At 36.4% G+C, this 20,041-nt stretch overlaps 1 protein-coding gene across 4 annotated transcripts in view; it reads left to right on the plus strand.

Moving 5' to 3' along the window:
* Positions 1 to 16,568, plus strand: part of RAB28 (RAB28, member RAS oncogene family) — a 65,324-nt gene extending 48,756 nt beyond the window's left edge. Inside the window, exons 5-8 of one of the 4 annotated variants that reach the window (XM_065633882.1) lie at positions 5,296 to 5,399; positions 8,104 to 8,181; positions 14,235 to 14,335; positions 15,259 to 15,345. In XM_065633882.1, the coding sequence (XP_065489954.1) occupies positions 5,296 to 5,399; positions 8,104 to 8,181; positions 14,235 to 14,330 (278 nt within the window). In that variant the 3' untranslated portion in view covers positions 14,331 to 14,335; positions 15,259 to 15,345. Of the gene's footprint in view, positions 1 to 5,295; positions 5,400 to 8,103; positions 8,182 to 11,410; positions 11,465 to 12,168; positions 12,225 to 14,234; positions 14,336 to 15,258 lie in introns of those variants that run through there. The other 3 variants (XM_065633884.1, XM_065633885.1, XM_065633883.1) reach the window with 3 other exon arrangements.
* Positions 16,569 to 20,041: the final 3,473 nt, after the last annotated feature.

Here is a 20,041-nt window from a genome sequence, read left to right on the forward strand (position 1 = left end):
GCTGTGGGATTTCATATCACACTTTATTCCTTGGAGCAAACTCTGGCAAGCTGCTTATATTTGTTCTAGTTCATTTCAGTGAAGCAGGTGAGCTAAAGTAGTATTTAAGCTGCTTGACTGTTGGTTTTCCACCTGTGTATGATTTAATGGAATTTAAATGATCATTTGTCCCTGCACAGTGGTGCTGTGTGGCTTTTTGCAAGCCTTTTTTGTCTTAAAAGAATGGCACATATATCTAAGTAGTGTAAGAGAAACAAATTTGGCATTAATGTATTTACCATTAGTGGTTTCAGAGTCTCAAGTCAAAAGTAGCAGAATTATTCCATCAAGACTGAATTGCTGTTGAATGGCTGCGTGTGGGTAGATTGTAAAGCATCCATCTGTGTTTTATCTAGCACTTTGTCTAGTGTCTTTCTATTCCCTTGCTACTACCCAATAAACTAAAATTTCAGTGACTTAATTTCTCAAGTAAAGTTCTATAGAGATTTGACTTTGAATAACCGTTTACACTGTCTCAAGTGTTTGCTGAGAATTTTTCTGTCATTTGGTATCTCGCCCTGCAGACAGACATTTAAAATACGATTTCCTTTTCCATTTTGAGTTAGCACAGTCTGTCAGCTTTTCACTGCAAATAGGTGATTCAAAGGGAATTCAAAGGATGATGAAAATGTTTATATAATCACCTGAAGTGCGGTCCAATCAAATCTCTCTGGTCCTAACTTAAACTGACTATTTTGTCCTTGGCTTCTTTGAAAAGTCACTTGCTCTCCACATAGGCAACCATCATGGTATATTTGCATCTGTTTCCTTCCATAGATTTTGCAGTTTTCTTCTTACCTGTTTTATTTTCTTCCTTTTTTTTTCCTTTTCCTTTTTTTTTGCCCTCTTTTCCTCATATCTTCAGGAATGCCTTAAAGGGGAGTATCTTGGGGATTTCTGTGGGAGTTTCATACTTGTCTCCTAGATTCTGTTTTCTTTTTTCACCTCACTAGATCTCTGTTTAGTCTCACCTTCAAGTCAAAACTGAACTCTTCAGAGTTCACGAGCAATAGATTTTTTTTAGCAAGGCTTACCTGGTTTCGGTACAGCAGATGCTGACTGGTGCTGGTTTAATCTACGAGGTGAGGTTTTTTTCACTTGGATCTGTCTGACTTCATGCAAGTAATGTCAGAAATACTGAAGTTCCTAATATATTTTTGTTGTACCAGTATCTTTATGGGATACCTGCACATACAAAAGCGGATAGATCTGTTAGCTATGGAGCAACAATTTATCTTACTAGCTTTGATTGAAATGACTCTTCCCACCAGACAAGCATGATGGTGAATGTTTGGTTTGATTCCAGAGAATCAAAAGGTTGAACTCTTGAGTAGTTAGGTAGAAACAGAGTTGCAGAACAGGACAACTAAGACAGCGGAGATAATTTTTGGAGAATATCTGGCAACTGTGGGGGTTTTTGGTAGTTGTCACACAAGTTTTTTAGCGTGTACTTCAGACATAAAAATGAGCAAATGGCAGCAGCCCGTCTTTTGGATGCTTTTTCTAGAAAGGGACTTAAAAATTACTTTGGGGGCCGATGAGCCCCTTCTTGTGTCCTCATCAGGCCGGTCATTGAAACAATACTGTGACTTCTCTCTCTGCCATTGCTCGTGATGGCCTTCTGCTTCTCCTGTTTTCAGTTTTCATGTAGTTATTTAAGTATTCAATTTAACACAAATATACTAAGTGGTTCCTATATTGTCAAGGAATTAGCAAAGTTCTTGTACTCCTTTGACATTTTAACTGTTGCTTTGCTAACTTGTACTTTAACTGCCATTCCTGTTGGTCCCGTTTTTAAGACCTTTAGAATTTTAGATACTGTAGAACAAAGAAATGCTCTCGCTGCAGTCTGTAAAATTTACACATTTTGGGGTTACTTTAGCTTTTCATGATCAGAAAACATAATTTATTAATGTAGATAGCAGAGTTTGTATCCAAGCACTTAATCCAAAGTACTGATGTGTAACATTGATGTGCTTTAGACGTTCACCATTTGCAAATAGTTATATCTCTTCTTTCACTTTTCAAACTAAAAATCCACATGTCTCTTTGACATCTCATTGTGAATTTCTAGCCATCGATTTAAATTCTACTTGGTAAAAATTGAGCTTTTAATTTTCCCCTGCCATTGTCTTCTTTCTCATTCTCTTCAGATGAGGAGGATGACTGTACTATCTGGCACGTAAACTTCACGTTGGGCCTTTCTCTAAATGTTTATGTTTGATGTGTGTCCAAATCTTGCAGACTCTTTCTTTGAGACCTTTGTTAGATATGGCCTATCATAACCATTGCCACAGTTAAAAATGTTCTTATTTTGCATCTTAATTTCAGTAATTCCTTTTTCTTGGCCAATGCAATGTTATCTAGTCATTTAGTCATTCTAAATGATCGTTTTCCTGGTTTGTAAAATCAGACTGTATTTATGTATCTGACTCTCTTTCTATCCAAAACTTATTTGTCTTTGCCTTTAAACTTTTCATGGCTTAAATGCATTCTAGTATCATCCTTCATCCTGAAATATCTATTCCTGCTGTTAATTGGCTCATCCTATGAGCCCACATTGGCCAGCTGTTAGTTTTCTTTCTATAAAGTCCCTGCATTCCTTATAAACATCATTTTAGAAAATCACTTTTCTCCTCCAAATCCTTCCTTAAAGTCTTTTTGCTGTGATGTCTAAACAAAAGCTGGACAAGACTTATCTCCTGGTGTGCTAAGAATTCTGCCTGTCAGGCTGACCAGTGTCAAAAAAAAAAAAAGGACTGGAGGGTAATTATTCACTGTATTTTAGCTGATTTTCAGTAACTGTCTATGATTGTGCCTTTAGCCTGTGGCAATGCAAAGTAATTTGAGTTAGCATAGTCATCTTTCATTGACTGCAAACTGCACCTTTTTATAGTTAAATATTTATTAACGCTTGAAACCCTTTTCTTGTACTAAAACTGTGCCCTCTTTCATTGAGAGCTAATGTGACATGAATTGCCTTGCATTTACAGTGGGCTGAGAGTGTGCACATGGACAGTTATGGTGCAGTTATCTGGTGTAAAAGTGACTGTACAGTTCACAGCAGACTGCCCCTACTTCAGGAGGCACAAGGTGAAATACTTGTAACTGGGGAGAGGGACTGGGAATTACACAAAATTCAGAAACGTGATTTCACTTTGATTTTCAGTTTCAGTCTGTTAGATTCTAGGATCTTATGTGCTTTTAATTTCTCTACTGTAGTAAATTATATGCTCTACTGACCATGTATTATTCTTGATGTTTCTTCAAATAGAAGATAGGAGGCATTTGAGGATATGATTTCCAATACGGCAGTGGCATTTTCTTCCTGAAAATTCATCAACCTTTCAGCATGCTGTTGTGTTTTTCCACTCCCTATTCTTTCCTTCCTGGGAGAGTATGAGAGAGATTGTAACTTGTAAGCTTGTCTTTATGGACATAAGCATGTCATGGTATTTTAGAGTGATACAGTGTAAATGCTGTCTATCTATCTATTTTTATTGTAATAATGTATACATTTTGGGTAAAATTTGAGTAAAATTTGGAGGTGGGGTTAAGGCTGCTTTAAAGACCTTGTCAAATAAAAATTAAAAAAAAAAAAAAAAAATTCCCAAAAGAGTAATCTCACTGTTGTGTTTTCCAAGCTGCACTTAAAGCTAATATGTGAAGAATAAAAATAATAGCTAATAATGACATGGTTTAGGCAGCCTGCTGTATTTTATTCTTAAAAGCATTTCAACAGAGGCTCTCTTCTGGTAGTTATTTTTCAGAGAAAAAAGTTAAGTAACTGTTACACAGACTGCATGAGTTTTTAACAAAATTGTTATCGACTTCGAGTTCTATCTTTGTAAATGCATTTGTTCTTCCTGTTTTTTATAAAACTATTTATTCTGCATTTAGTATAATGAAAAACTGTGCTTCAAACATTAGTGTTAATAGCTTAGTATTTTAGTCCTTCACAAATTAATGCCTGTGGTAACTGGATGATTTTAGGCCTGCTCTTATAAACAAGGCCTTACTGATGTGCAAGGAACAGTAATATGTGGCAAAAACTCCACATTAACCAAGGTAAGCAGTATAAATGGGGTGTAGGAATCCCCTGTTAGACTAAAAATCTCCAAGAGAAAATCTCCAGAGCCTACAAATTAAAGACCTCCAATATCATTTTAAAATAAAGCCTTTTATGTAGTAGGAGAGCATTTTTTCAACTGATAATCAAATGACACTATTATGCAGGCTTACTAGATTTGCAAATTTACAAGTTTTTACAAGTCAGTTGGGTCCCTTCCTCAGGAAATCAGTTTAAGTTTTTTTTCCTGTATTGAGTCAAAGAGGCTGGTTGTCCTTAAATCCTTCTGAATATATTTGCCTTATAATTTGACAGCATTGAGTCAACACCCTTATAGGAACTGTAATGCAATAAAAAGAGAAACTGTTCAATATAGTTTCCAGTTACCTTAGGATCAGATTTGGAGAAACTGGAATGTACACAATAAAACCTGTGCAAGGCTTGAGTTCCATGTTGTTTTGGAAGCAACCAGTGCTTTGCAACATAAAATACCATTTGAAAACTTTGTTCTGCTTCCAAGGGTTGTAAAATGATAAAAATGAAAATGCGTGTGACTCTTGAAATATGCATTTTACTTTTTAAGATTTTCTGAACCATACCTTTGTGGAATTGAAAACTTCATGCACAAGTAACCATGCATCAATGGTTTCACTCAGCTCATTTGTTTATTATAGTGAATGCTTTTGCTCTACCATGTTCTGCAATAAAATTCTTTTTAACTTGTTTACTATTTTACTTAGAAAAAATATATAGATTCAGATGTGCTTGGTGGACTCTATTTTGTAAAAGTCTTTAGATTACACTGTAATCTCCAATATGTATCATGCTTGCAAAGAAAATGCGCAAAATTTAGTTTTGTCTCAGGTTTTTGTAGGAAGGTAGTAGTAAAGTTGTTACAAATTTCTTGTGTGTATCCAGAAATAAATTCGTCCTTTGTTTCAGATGTGAATTTTTTGAATTTGACCATATAATTTTAGTTGTGGTTTCATTTTAGTTTTGCAAATAAAATGAATCTGGGGCAATTATTTTTATTTTGGCAAATGATTATAAAAAGAAATAAACTTGTATTTGCATACATCTGTAAAGGAAAATATTACATCTTATGTATTTCCAATGAATAATTTCTAAGACAGGTAACTAAATGGGCTCCATTGTAGTAATTTTTCCTTTTTTCAACTTATTTTTAGTTGACTTGGAGCATATGCGCACAGTGAAAGTTGACAAGCACCAACGATTTTGTCAGGAAAACAATTTCAGTAGCCACTTCGTGTCGGCCAAGACAGGAGATTCTGTAAGTAAGAAAAACTAAATCCTTGTAGGTGTCTTTTTGTTAAGAAAGCCATTATTCTGGGATAGTGTATAACTGTTCTATTATACTTCGCATATCAAACCAATGAGAACTTCGGCTGCTGCATGTCCTTCTTGCCTACCTACTTGCCTGAAAAACAGATCTTTATGTTAGTGTATATGGTCTTTATTAACTGCAGTGGCTTCTCATCTGATTTGCAGTTCGAGGTATAGATTTTAATATAGAAATGGTCTAGCTTGTACATCAGCATGAGAACTGAGACCAGCTGGATCTCTATTTGCTGTCTGTCTGTAGTTAATGTATTCCTTCAGTCCAGGTGGAGTCTCATCTATAGGCCATCAATACAGAAGCTTTCAACAGTTGATAATGTCACAAAACCCTGTTGTGATCAAAGTTTTTAATGTGGGTACTGAGCAATGAGAGACACCCCGTCTGCAGGTCCATTGAAATTTGAACATTCTGGTGTTTGTAATGCTTCGCAAAGCATATGTTTGAACAATCTTTTGACTCTAAGCTGGGTTATTTGTTTTAGTTGGAAGCCTATGGAAGAAAAGGTTCTTTTTCAGTTGACTATATCAGTCAAATTAAATCACACTATATTGTTTTACTTGATTTCTCTTACGTGCCTAATGACTTTGTCATTCCCATAAAACAGCCCTGTGTCTGTCTCCTATTTATTGCAACAAAATTTACTTTATGTTCTTGAGCAGTAAGACCATGTTCAATTACATGGAAATATAATTCTGTAACACAAAAGGAATCACTAGTTTTAAAATCCTTGATGAAACTTCTTCACTGCACTGCCCAATTTTATAAGATAATAGTTGTTCTGTAAAGTCTAACAATACTGCTGTTACAAATGCAGTGAATCCTGAATCTCCTTGTAGTTTGTGTTAAATCTTTGCCATAAGTTTTTGTTTAAAGTGTGAAAATTCCAGCCTTTTATGCTAGAAACAGAATAAAACTTTTATAATACTTCCATCAGTGAGGTGTACATCTGATAAAACTTATTCCTTTCTCAAGGAGACAACCTTTTTGTGGGATTTGGTAATATGTAGAAAAAGCAGTTCTTTTTATAAGGCTGATATATTTAACATTACAAATTATGAAGGAATCTCTGTTTAAATATCTACTAACAAAAGAAGGTATGAGCTATAGTTTACAGTAGTCCATTTTTAGTTTCAGTGTAGATTTGAATTAACTCTTTCACTGTTACCGCCATCTGCCCTTTCAGAACCTTCATGTATTTGGGTTTGTGCAGGAAAGATGGGGTGTTTACCCTGGACAGTGATTTAAGAAGAGGCTTTTCATTGCTACTGTGGATATAGACTAGAGGAGTTTTAAATACTCAAGATAAATGAAGTGATTTGATTTGTTTAGCTCAGATCTTTCCAGCAGACTTGTTTGCAAAAACTAATTTTTAGAAATAGGGCAGCCCAAAAGCCTCCTCAGGGGAGAAAAACTTTGAAAGGTTTAGTATAGCTCATTGTCTTACTGTCCGTCAAACTCCATAACTAAAGCACCAGACACGTTTGTGCGCAAAGCATCCTCGTGGCAGGTGATGTAGCTCAGTACCCCTGAGAGCCTGGTGCAGGTTCAGGGAAGCCTGTCCAGGGTTTCCTTTCTTGCTGTAACAGAGCAAGTAGTTAGAGAAAGAGAAATTATTTTGGAAGCTATTGTGACGTGTTGGTTGTGCCACTAATTCGTTTATAGTTACCATGTCAGGTGTAAAAAGAGATTGTGTAAATGTTATTTGTTTGAATTTTCATTGAAAATGAATAAAAGCACTTACGCAGGCCTTACCTTTTTCGGGGTGGCAGCTGCATGATGAAAAGCAAAATTTGTTAGTACTTCAGATTGTGAGCTCAATCGAAAAACCATGTAGATAAAATATAGTGTGTAGCTTGACAACAGTGTTCAGCAGCAGTGGAAGCTTAAGCTGCTCCTCTGTAACATCTGTTGTGTTCTTTAATCTCATTTAACATGCAGCTGCCTAAACAGTAAGATTGGGGGACTAGATTGAGATGAAGTAAAGGAGTCACTGGAGATAGCATTGCCACTCCATGTTATCTGTCAAACTGTGTCCCAGGCCTAGCTCTGCTAGGCTGGAGCACACCGTGCACCATCTTGCTTGTTGCCTAGATAACTTCTGTTCAGTGTAATACTCACAAGGTTTTGCAAGACTCTTCAGAACAAATGTATCTTTGCTTGAGTTTTGTGTTGCTAATGGCTTTTTCAAACACTTGTGGTAGAGATTTTGGCGATGTCGATGCACAGTTCTGTTCTCAGTTTCAAAAACCTACATCTCTGTTACACAATACACTGGTAAGATATTCTTGTGCGAAACACTAGTGAATACCCTTATTCATATATTATAGCACTGAGAGTACTATTTGAGAGGTTGGTTGTGTAAAAGCTTGTTTAAACTTAGGTCTCTGGAGGCAGAGGAGAAGTGTTGCTTAACAATCCAGTGTACTGTTCATTCCTTGTACCATTGTTGAGTTATTTTCTCCAATTTTCAAACAAAATTGAATGTACCAGATGAGGTTATTTTCAGATCTGTTTTGCACAGGTCATAATTTTGTATATCTCATTGTTTACAGTTCAAGAATGGTTTGATATATTTGAAAGAACCTCTGGATGTCTGGTTTTAATCATTTAAATGCAATTTAATTTTTTTCCATAGGTCTTTCTGTGTTTTCAGAGAATTGCTGCTGACATACTTGGCATCAAATTAAACAAAGCAGAGCTGGAACAGTCACAGGTGATTTGCCACAAATACATGTTTTTTCTTAGTATTTTGTTTAGTGTTAAAGTAATCTCATTGCAAATTAATAACTGTCCTTTAAAGCAAGCTGCATCTGTTGTTCTGAAGACAATTATTTACTTTCACAACAACTTTTTGTGATATAATAATTCCTTATTTATCCATCACGATAAAATTGCTGAAACAAGAATATATATGTTCAAAAAATTAGGAAAAAACTTTAGTTTGAGAGCTGTTTGTTTAAAAATAGTACTTAAAATAGTTTTGGAAATTAAAACCTCTCTATATGTATGCATATACAGGTTTGGAAGGCACTCATGTACATTCATTACTTTACATTGATGTCAGTTACAGTTTTTATGATAATTGTTCTTTTTTAATTCATTACATTTAAAAACAAATTTCATTTTAGAACACTATGAATTTAGATAATAGAAGGCATAAGCTTCTGTGAGTGGAAATGTTCTAAATCAATCTTCATTGTAGTCATACCGAAAAATATTTGTCATTCACAGAGTCAGGAATTAACTACGTCAAATCCTGTGTTTGGTTAATCTCAGATTTTAATTTTCATTGTGTGCCTGTGTAATACAGGACAAGAATACTTTTCTTTGGTAGTGACTGTCTACCTCGGGGAAGGGTTATTGACTTTGTAGTCACGATTTCCCATTTTATTCTGATGCGCAGATGAGAAATGAATCCTATTCTGGTTCAGCATACCCATTCTCAGCAGCAGGCAGACCTGTAGCTGTTATGGCTCCCTGGCATCTGAAATTATTTTTCTCACTGTACCAGTCCCAAATAATCTCCCCCTAAAGGAACCGCATAGTTTCTGCCCTTGCGTTTTGTGTTCTGTTCTTTGCATTATGAGTGTTATCTTGGAGTTGTTTGACCATTTCCTCTGCAGCAAGAAAGGGCAGAGAGGAGAATGTTTCCCAGCAATAGGTGGGAAGGTCATCAAGCAGGTTGTCCCCCATTGTCTTATATTGGTTAGCAGTGAGTTAGGGATGTGAATATAGTGATTTCACTGGGAACGCATGGCAAAACCCTGCGGCGTGTCCTCCTCTGAACTATAGCAGAGCTGCTTTGCAGTTCATACTGTTCAGTAATTGATGTATGCAAAATAGCTCTAATGAGAACATTGTGTTATGACCTTATGAATTAGTGCAGAAAGGTGTTTTCACTGTTTTTAAAAATTTGAACTAGAACTAAATTAATTAAAGTGTGAATACTTGCTTAAATTCATCTACCAGAGTTGGAAGTCACTTTGTTTTCATCAGTGAAAGCTAGGAGATCAAAAATGTATTAGTTGTTCAAATAAGCAATCAAGCAAGAGGTTTTCTAATACAAGCCCTCTTCTCCTACCACCTCTTTCTTTCTAGTTCCTGCTTCTAAAAATAATTTTCCTGCCAGGAAAACTGTGTGTGTAGGTTTAAACCAAAAAGATTTTATACAAATCCAGGTTCAGAAACCTTGAAAACTAAGCTTATACTGCTGAGGCAACCCTTCCTAGATAATGACATTTCAGATTACAATATGCTTATTTTAAATATACTTATTGAACCAAAAGGTAGCTGTTCTAGTGGTGTAATATCCTAGAAGTGCTAGTAACTACACACATTAAACAAGTACCACAAAATAAGTCAACAAGTTTATTTAAAAGAAAGGCAAAACATTTCTTATGTACATCTTGGTCTCCTGCTTTTTGAAATATACCATAAATATTTAATTTCTGAAAGTTTTTTGCCACAGCAGTGTTTACAATCTGCGTTGAAGTGGTTGACTGCAAAACTGTATTGCAAACAGTAAAATGGTAAAATATAGTGCATACCTAACAAGCAAAGCTAAGGAGCTTCGAAAAGCTGTAATTAATAGGTAGAAAAATATTGTGTTGTTTCAGTGATCTCTTACTACTAAGGTATCACCTATTGTTCTGAGCTCTGTGATTATTTGCTTATAAATAATTCAGCACATAGAGGGTTCTTTAATTTTTCTTTGGTTGTTTAGCTGTCACTGGAATGTCAGTCTTGGACTTCCCTGTGCCGTGTGGTGGTGTATTCTTGTAACTCGGATGTAAGCTTGTAGATAGGTATGCAAATAAATTAAATTTAAAAGAGAATATGAGAAATGGGGTTAAAGAGAAAATTGTAGCTTTCTAATGAAAGTGTCTATTTTTAGGTTGTTTTTAAAGAAAGAACCTCTATATAGCACTGACTCGGGAGTACGTAACTTTCTATGTCAATTTGGTATTGGCTTTAAGTAGGTTTCTTTCTACCTTGGTGTTGTAATTAGTTTTTATTTGTTGTTGAGCGTGTAGCTGAAGAGTGAGAGCTGGAAAGCAGCTGCCTGACTTTGCAAGGTTCTGCTAATCAAGAGTAGTTTCAATTTATTCTAGGCTGGCAGTAGTTCTTTGTTACCAGTAAAACGTTTGCTTCCTTCCAGGGTGCTGTTTTGAGTGGGCTGTAGGAATTGCCCAAATTTAAGTCAATTACAAACCAATAGGAATTGTATTGGAGTGTCTGTCAGCTGTATCTTAAAGTTCACTGTTGTGGGGAACCAAATACCTTGGTCACTTCTTAAGACAGGAAAGGTAAAGTCTCTACATAAAATTGGAGAAGGAAAATTTTAACCTTCATGTCCACAGGGAGCTGAATAAAAGGACTTTTCTTGAGAGAAATTTCTTAGTCTGCAGTGGAAAAGACTAACTGAAGTAAAATGTTGGTGCTGTTTCCCAAAATCATGGAGCTGGTCTCTTGGCTGGAAGGAGGTGGTGTTAGATGATGTTGCCATTACTAGGTTTCTGGTTTATCATCTACTTTTTGTGTGACAGGTACAGGTTCCTTAGTATGGTGGGGTTTTTTTGTTTGGTTGTTTTTTTTTCTATCTGTAATATGAGCACAGGGCTTCCTGAAATTGTGGAACAGTGAATGTGTTCATTAAAATTTTTAGGCATTTAATACTCTATAGCTAATGGCCTATAAAACTAGATGTTTAGATAGATGGATGCTAGATAAATGCTATAAAGAAACAAATTAAAAAACACAATAGTAATGTGACTCATCCTTAAATGAGTAAGTATGCAAATGTTGACTTAGGTTTAATTTTTAAACAAAGAATAAAATACATCTCAGGTTTTACAAATGTGCAATATTTACACGCTGGATTATACCTTTGTATTTCCATATTTTGTGTAATATGAGGTTTCCTTATTTTGAAAAATGAGAAGCTTGTTGCTTGAATATGTTTGTCAGAGAACATCTGATGTCTTCCTTCAGTCTAGGTGGGTAAGAAAGTATAAGATGAAATACTAGGTTTGTGTGAGATGCCAACAGTGAAATAATATATATTAATTATGTGTTCTTATGCATGTCTTCCTTGTTACTGATTGCCTAATATTGAGAAAAAATTTAAAAATCATATCTCTCATTTTTTATTTTATACCTGAAAATCAAATTTCTTGTGGTTAAAATCAATTATAATCATCACAGCCACAAGGAAGATCTTAGAAGTGACTCACAGGTGGTTAGAAATAAGTAATAGGAATCCCAAACACATTATTTTAACTTGTATGAATTTGCGGGGCTTGACTCATGACTTCTGAGCTTTGATGACTGGCAGAGCTGCAGAAGCTCTTGTGAAAAGTGGATGGGGTTCTCGGTCCCCTTCAAATTAACAGCAGAATTTCTGTTAATTAACTGCAAGTACAAGACTTAGAAATAGAATTATTTACTGTGCATTGTTTTAGAAAACAGCTGCAGCAGTTTAAGATATTAGTGCAACCCAAGCTATTTGTTACTGCCCTTTTGCTGGAATTTATCACTGCCACAGCAGAATCAGAAAATGGAAGGTGATCGTGTGCCTTGGCCACATCAGGGTGAAGTTGAGCAGCTTAGCTTAAACTGCTGCTGAAAGTTGTTTTTAAGTGAAGCTGCCAGACTTTGTGCTGAAGCGGATGAGGTACAAGCACACGTTACATTCCACCAGCTCTCCTTTGGCAGCAGTGATCTCCAGCAGAGGAATAGGACAGACGTTTGGGGGTGGTAAGTTTTTAAACTATCTCAGCCAGAGCTACTAAACCTTGTCTGTTAACATGCTGAGATGACTATTAATCAAACCTTTGTTTGGTCAAAACCGTGGTGAAACAAAGAACTAGATTACTCTTTATGCGTGACTGGAAAGTAGAGCATGTTTTGGAAGTGGAACAGTTCCAAAGTAAAAAAATTGCAGATTCTGACTTTTTTCAGTCCTCAAAATACTCTCCCTTTTAAATCACAAGGGTCTGATGAAATTTGAGGAAATAGCTCCTTTACTAATCAAATGTTTTTCTTTCTGTATTTTTTGCTTTCAACCGTAGTGTAGAAACTGCATGGGGTACAGCTTTGTTCCTTGGCATTGGCAAGAGCTAGCAGTTTTGTACGTGATGTGTAGTTTTCTCTTTAACTGAATACCAGTTCAGCAAACTAGGCTGTATGAGCCAGCTTTGTACAACAAAACGTTTGGTAGATAAGTCAGATCTGGAATTCAGGGCACCTGCACCAAGAAAGGTTATTTCTTGTTATTGACAGTGGTTTGAACTATGGCAATGATATGCCTGACATAAAAACTAATACAAAGAAGCCCAAATTTTTAATTACCATGAAGTTAATAAAAGAAATGTTGCAGTGGTATTTTTTTATCCTTATTAGATGAAATTCCTGTAGAAAATCCAAGTCATTTATGATAGTCATTTTCTTGCTGCAACGTGTCTAAGGATGGGTCACTAACCTGCCTGTGTTTACATGATGGGATTTAGACCAATGTTGTGAGGAACAATTAATTGTGCACTGATTGCAAGGCTCTTTATTTTTTTTTTCTTCCTCCCTCAGCTCTAGTCAAAAGATTAGTATTAAGAAACTAGGTCCTGTGAGGTCAGATAACACTGTTTAATGCTAAAACTCTACTGCTGCCTTACATGGGATTTGGCAACCTTTCCCTTGATAACATCAGGCCAGGAGTCCAGTAAATCATGAGTGTTGTCCACTAGATAAGATAATATGAATGTGATCAATTGAACTCCAGAAGAGTACATCAGCAGCTAATAAATCCAGATCCCTTACCAGCCAATTCAGTTATTGTTGCTTGTTTGACATACAGGTTTTATTTACAGAGGTAATCTTTAACATATACGATTTTTATGTATATAATCCAGTTTATATGTTGCTTCCTATAAAATAGTAGTTATTATTCCTTTATCCATTAATTTTAACCTTGAAAATATGTCGTGTAAAAGTTGAAGTATTTAAGAAAAATTATTAAACTGGTTTAGGATATCTTTTGTAGCAGACCTACCTCCTCTGTTACTTCTTTGTTGTAATAGTTCTACGAATTTTTCTCCCTTTTGCACAAACCCTGTATTAATAGTGAGAGAACTTTTGACAGTTTCGTTTGTCTTTAAGATCAAAAATAAAAACCTTTTATTTTTATATGAAGTAAAGAAAAATCGAAGCTTTGCAGCACGTAGATGTGAGGTTGTTAAGTTATGTCACTGTTTTTGATTATATATTTAGTTACAGTGTGCTAGTTATGGAAATGTAATGTAAATATGGAAATGGGTAGTAATGGCAAAGATGCATGTGTATGTCTAATGCACTTGTTACAATTGTTGATAGGAAGATGACTAATGTAATATTTAAGTACCCTAGACTTAAAGGAATTGGCTGTTGTCATCTTTTCTTCCACTGAATTGCTTCCTTTTTGTCTGTCGCTTCTCTTACTTTAATACACTGTTGTTGGTTGCACGCATGAGCGTTTCACTTTGGTGCTTTGCAAGGGCATGTCCTTGAAGAAGCTTGAGAAGCAGCCTTGGTGCTGATAGTGCTGCTTTCAGCGGGACGCGTTGCTCTTATATCGGCATAAGGCCTGAAAAAAATGCACTTTCATTTTGCTTCTCCATAGTCTTTTTTATGTCATTCATTCTTTTCAACTACTGATCAATCTCTCAATTTTTTTTCCTTTTCTTTCCACATTCTTCTCCTTGCCCTCTATCCATTATGTTGATACATGATTAACAGCATGTTGTCAGGGCAGAACTAGTGAAATACCCTGAAGAAGATAACCAACATCACAACACTTCCAACTGCCAGAGCAAAGTCTGCTCAATGCAGTAGTTCAGGTATTGATGGAAAACTTGGGTTTTTTTCCAAGCTGCATTGCTTTTACATGAGGTAACAACTGTTACAGTAAGTTCTATTGGAAAAATGTATTTTGTATCTATAAGTACTTGTAAGGCTTAACATATTAACTTGGAACTCTGTACAATTACATGGTGTTTCTAACAACCAGAGAGTTAATAGAATTTTTGAAATAATTCCTGTTACTGTATTAGGAATGTCCTTCAGTGCTGTGTATTTAAAATGTTACATAGCTGCCTCAAATGGAAATAGACACAAGACTGGAATATTTACTTCTCATATAGGAGAGACCAACAGTCTTATAAAATGCTTTGTAAATAGAATGGGTAATACCTGTTGATTCTGTATTAGAAAACAAATATTTATAGTATGCGGAGGTCACTTTTGTGTTAATTTAGTCTTTAGTCTGTGTCTATCAAAGCTTTTTTGAATTATGGCTATATTTGAAATCTGCTTCGAATTCTGTCCCATATTTTCCTGAGAAGTGCTTAGAGTAAAGATGGAAAGACAAACTTACATACAGTTTCCAATTACAATTTGGGCAGTTATTCTTAAAGAATTTTGTGCCATAGTCATTGTAAACAAATATTGTTTTATTATTTGCATACAAAACAGTTTTCATGGAAGTAAAACTGTATTCATTGCTTTTGCAAAAAAGACATGTTCCATTTGTAGTGTTGTGAAAACCTGCCAAGGCACTTCCTTCTGCTTGGTAAGGATAAAGTGGCATTTTGAAAGAGAATTAGCATCTGATAAGACTTTCTGTAAGGTAATGAAAAAACCCCTAAACAGTATCTGCTTTGCCTAATTTTCCCGTCATATTTCATAGTAAAATATCTGTTGAATGCTTTGCCAGCATGAAGATTATATTTTCTGATTGTTACTTTGTTTTCTTTTATGACAGAGGGTGGTGAAGGCAGATATTGTCAACTACAGTCAGGAGCCTGTGACAAGAACCGTTAATCCTCCTAGAAGCTCAATGTGTGCAGTTCAATGACCAGACTCTTCTCTGTTTTGATACCTTTGGTGGTCCTCCTACCTTGACACAGGCTCCGGGATTACCAGGAAATTTGTTTTAACAGTGACCATCGCAACAATGCAATTAGAGGTTTCAAAAAGGTGTTGCACCATTGTATGTTGAGAGCAGCAGGCAGTTTTTTGACTGGCCAAAATTCAAACATGAGACCACACACTTTGAAAATTAAGCTCTCTACTCTTTTAAATTATATTTGAATAAAGCAGTATAACTGTGTTTATATGTTTTGTCCTCTCTATTTGTCTGACACGAGAATAAAAATGGATGAAGAAGTCCTGCATTCAAAATACTTTCAAAGACATCATCATGGGAGGGTATTTTGCCAAAGCTTTTTTAAAATTTTTCTTCTATGATCTGAACTATCACTCGGCAAAATGTAACTCAGAAAAGCTATTGCTGGAATAATGTTAAGCACGTAGTATATTTTATCTGGGGGTAATTTGGAAAGTATTCCATTAGTATATATACACACATATAGTGCAAAATGTATAAATTGTATCCAGTAAGAAACAGTGCTTGAAATAAAGCTGTAATATAAAACTAGTTACTTTTCTAAAGTCTCGGGTTGTCTCCGTGGATGCTCTGAAACATGCTAGTGGTTTTGTGTATTTTTATTACCCCATTAGCATTACTTCTTGCAGTAGTAGATATGCTCATATGTCTTCATGAATATGGATGAACCTCAGTCAACAGTTTGGGCCATAAATGTTGAGTGATATATTCAACATGCATTAGAGGCTGTTGATAGATCAATTAGAATCAGTCATTTTTAATAACTAACTGAATGACTTTTGGCCTGGTACTCTTTTCTTTCTAATTCAGAGTAAATGACAAATAAAAAGCTGTCTGCTCTGTGATCATCACATTTTTCCTCTGTTCCTTTTCTAGCAGTTGCTTTTAGACATGCGGTTTTCTGCTGGCACATCTGAATAGAAAGCTAAGGAGAGAGAAAAAATAAGCCGACTTGGTTCCAAATTAGCAATCGTTTCCTGTTTTAACGCTAGAACGTGTTTTCTTATAAAGTGCAACAAAACTTTTGGAGATTCAGAAAATTAGTGAGGCTGAGTGAAGGAAGCTTGTATATCACAAGTGAAAATTACAAGGTCGTTCGACTGAGTGTTCCTGTTGAGCTGTTAAGCAAGTGCTTAATAGGTGGAACTATTAAAATATTAATAGTTTAATAAAATAGTTAAACTATTTTAACTATGTTAAAAAAATTGCAGATGGCAAAAATGTGGTATTTGTTATTATATTGGTATATTTCAAGTTCATTGACACATGGTTTTATAACTACACGATAATGACAGTGGTGTAATATTTTATCATTCAAATGTGGGAAATTTTAAGAAGCAAGCTGAGATAGGGAGAAATTGTTCTACACTAAGGTAGGTGTGAATTTGAAATAAATTATTTATCCTACGGTTACAGTCTGTGTTCTTGCTCCTGTCCCATGGAGTTTGTGTCCCACCATATAGCTTTACCTTATAGTTGAATGCAACTGAAAAGTGAACTATATCCTGCTACCACCAGATGAGAACATCTGTTCAAACAGTTTTACTGAAGTAGCTGAGAAGTTTATGCCTTCCGAAGCACGTGGTAAGTTTTTTGCACCCTCAGATTTCTTGGTGCGTCCTGAACTCTGCCCATATGTTCAAATATTCATGAGAAGTGTCCCCTCTCTGCGGAGCCGAGCACAGCCCGGCTCAGCTGGATGGTTGGAGCATTCTTCCCTAGTGCATGTGAGACAACTTCATAATCCTGCTTCCCAAGCAATATGTAGCATAGTCTTAAACAGTGGTTTTCTCTTAAAAACTTCTGTAATCTTACTTTTCAGAAGAAAATGCTTTTTCATAACGCGATACGCAAAACCCATTATTACCCTGAATCATGAAAACCTTTTGTTTTTACATTTGGGGTAATCCAGCAGTATGAAGGCTGTAATACAAGTCCCAGTCCAAGCTATTTTACAGACGGATTTTGTGTCTCATCTCATCACAATCTTTTATTCCCAGTGCCTGTTTTTCTAGCTGTCTTTGACTCGCACATCCTTTTGTGTTTTATTCCCATTGATCTTTTCACTGTTTTCTATCTTAAAGGCCTACCTCTTCTGAAGATATTTTTGTTTACATTTCTAAGCTGCTCTCATTCTTCCTCCCTAACATACATGTGTATTATTTACGCTAACCAGGAATCTCTTGTCTTCTGTGGCCCCAGCCGCTCCTTTTGCTGCCCCTCTTAACCTCCTCAGATTTTCTGTATTGTATACTGACTTCCACTCTCCCTGCCTCTCCCTACCCTTCCCACCCCATTTAGATCCATTACCTGTCCACATTTTAATCCTTACAAATGAGCTTTACTCTTTTTGCTCAGCCCTGGGGACCCCACCCTGAGCCTCCGGATTCCAGCTGCAGCCCAAACCCTGGGCTGCCGTGGCCGCCTTTGAAGTGCTGCAGCAGCTGTTGGAGGTTCCGGGGGCCTTTGCTGCTGCTACGGCCCGAGTTCCACCAGCCTGAGCAGAAAGGATGGAGATAGTTCTGGAGGACTAAGAAACATGGAGCGAGGGAGTAGATGCTGTTCCGGAGGGAAGGCAAGGGCTCTGTTGAGAGGGGAGGGATAGAAACAAATGCGGTCAGAGAGGTGTGTAGGGGGGATGTGAGCCACTGCCCTGTGCCCGTGTCCTTCTGTGAGGAACGTCCCACTACTGATCCACACGGCTCGCATATAGTGGAGTTTAAGCATCTGCTGTATTAATGCACTTAAAAGTTTTTTGCAAGGTGAGAACTGGTTGAAAGCAATTCAACAAACAGTGATGAAGTTAAAAAATAATGCAACGCTTTCCAAACGCGAAGCGACATATGCTTAATGTCCATTGACATGGGGAGCAGGCTGGGGCGGGGGGAGCATGTTTTTTCCTGAAGCTGAGGCCAGATGAAGGGAAGAAATGTGTTCAGGCCCTGATCTTACACAGATCCCCACTGGTGAAGTGATCTGCCTGCTCAGAGCTGTTGTAACTAATCATTTCAGTAACAGCTCTGCAGCTAAAAGTTGTTTGCTTCAGATTCAGCTTCTTGCTTGGGTCAGTCTCATGTGTTGTGGTGGATGCCAATAGGTGCATTGCATCTGGCTGTGTTAGATTACCAGTGCTTTTAACACGTTTGAAGTGTTTTTAGGCTCATGCAACTTCTTACCTTTTGTGGTTCTAAAATTTGATGGGGTCAAATTGAGTTTCTCTCACAAACAGCTGTGTGAAGGTATTTTCCCTTATGACCAGCTGCTGCGAGTGCCAGAACCTGCGATGAGTTCATGATCTCCTCTCTGAATACATCACTCTTTTGACAGTTCATAGAAGTTATGAAAACACACAAAGCTTCTTTTTAACCAGAATAGCGAAAAATCACATCAAGTGTGCTCTTTTGAGGAATTTGAAAATTGTTGGTGCTGTCTATCTGAATCATTAGGTATCTGTTTACCAAAAAAACCCTGCTCCATAAAGGACCGTTTGGGTTTCACTGGAAGTAATGGGCTTTTGGATCAGGCGGCTTATTTTAAATGCAGAGCTCATTTGCTTGTCAGAGTAAACACTGGCAAATGCACCTGATAATTAACGTGGTAGCCAAAATCTTCTAATAGTTTTATAATGAAGAACACCGTAGTAATATTTAAAGTTGCTAGTCTTTTGCTTTTTGGTGATGATGGCAATTTAAATAAGTCAAAATCATGTTTTTCCTTTTTACATCTATATTAGGAACATGGGTGCTTTTTCACAAAAGGAGGTTTGTAATCTTTGCTTCATGATGATCCTGAGCTTTTCATACACGTTGTAGTAGAGAGTACTGTTTGGAAGGTGTCCCTATTTCATGTGTTGATCTGAGACCAAAGATTCGGGTGTCGCTGGGAAGAGCAAGTTGCACTGAAGCTGTGTCACCCTGTGCCTGTGCTGTGCTTGGGTCACTGCTCTGAGCTGGCCCAACAGCTGCAAATGACTGAAAGCAAAACAAAATCCTCCATAACTAGTTGTCTGCAACCCTTTCAAAGTAAATCTTGGTATATCTAACTAGAACCATACTGTCCTGTGTATGTTTTGTCATGGACAGAAGACTAAGTTGCTGTTCCTTAACATAGTTAACTATTTTACAGCAATGGGAAATTTTCCGCAGGAGATTTTTTTCCTATTTAGAATGCTTGTATTCATTTCTGATGTAGCTGAAGAGTTTGCATGAGGGGCCTGATAGATGTATTTAAAGCAGGATTGAGTTTGATAGAAATTATATTTTCAAAGCTGACATGAGTAATTACTTTTCCTTCTGGGATTTGAGCATTATTTCCCAAGCAAAGAAGTTATTCTGCAATGCGGTATTCTATTCTTTCTCAGTTCAAGTCCTACTGCTTAACATATAATCTAATTTCTTTAGGCTGTCTTGATTTAAAACCGACTCATAACCACTTAAATGTCAAAATAGCTGAATGCTGCTGGAAATAAAAAGCAAAAATTTATCCATGTTTGCATAGGGGTAATGGCATACATATGAGATTAAAACTCCAGTCCAGATAATTATCCATAGGAAGCAAGTTTATACTCTGATTTCAGATGCTATGAATAGAATGTGATTAGAATTTAATGCGCTACAGTTTTATTTGCAAAATACACAGG

The sequence above is a fragment of the Caloenas nicobarica genome, chromosome 4, assembly GCF_036013445.1.
Source record: "Caloenas nicobarica isolate bCalNic1 chromosome 4, bCalNic1.hap1, whole genome shotgun sequence".
Taxonomy (NCBI): Eukaryota; Metazoa; Chordata; class Aves; order Columbiformes; family Columbidae; genus Caloenas; species Caloenas nicobarica.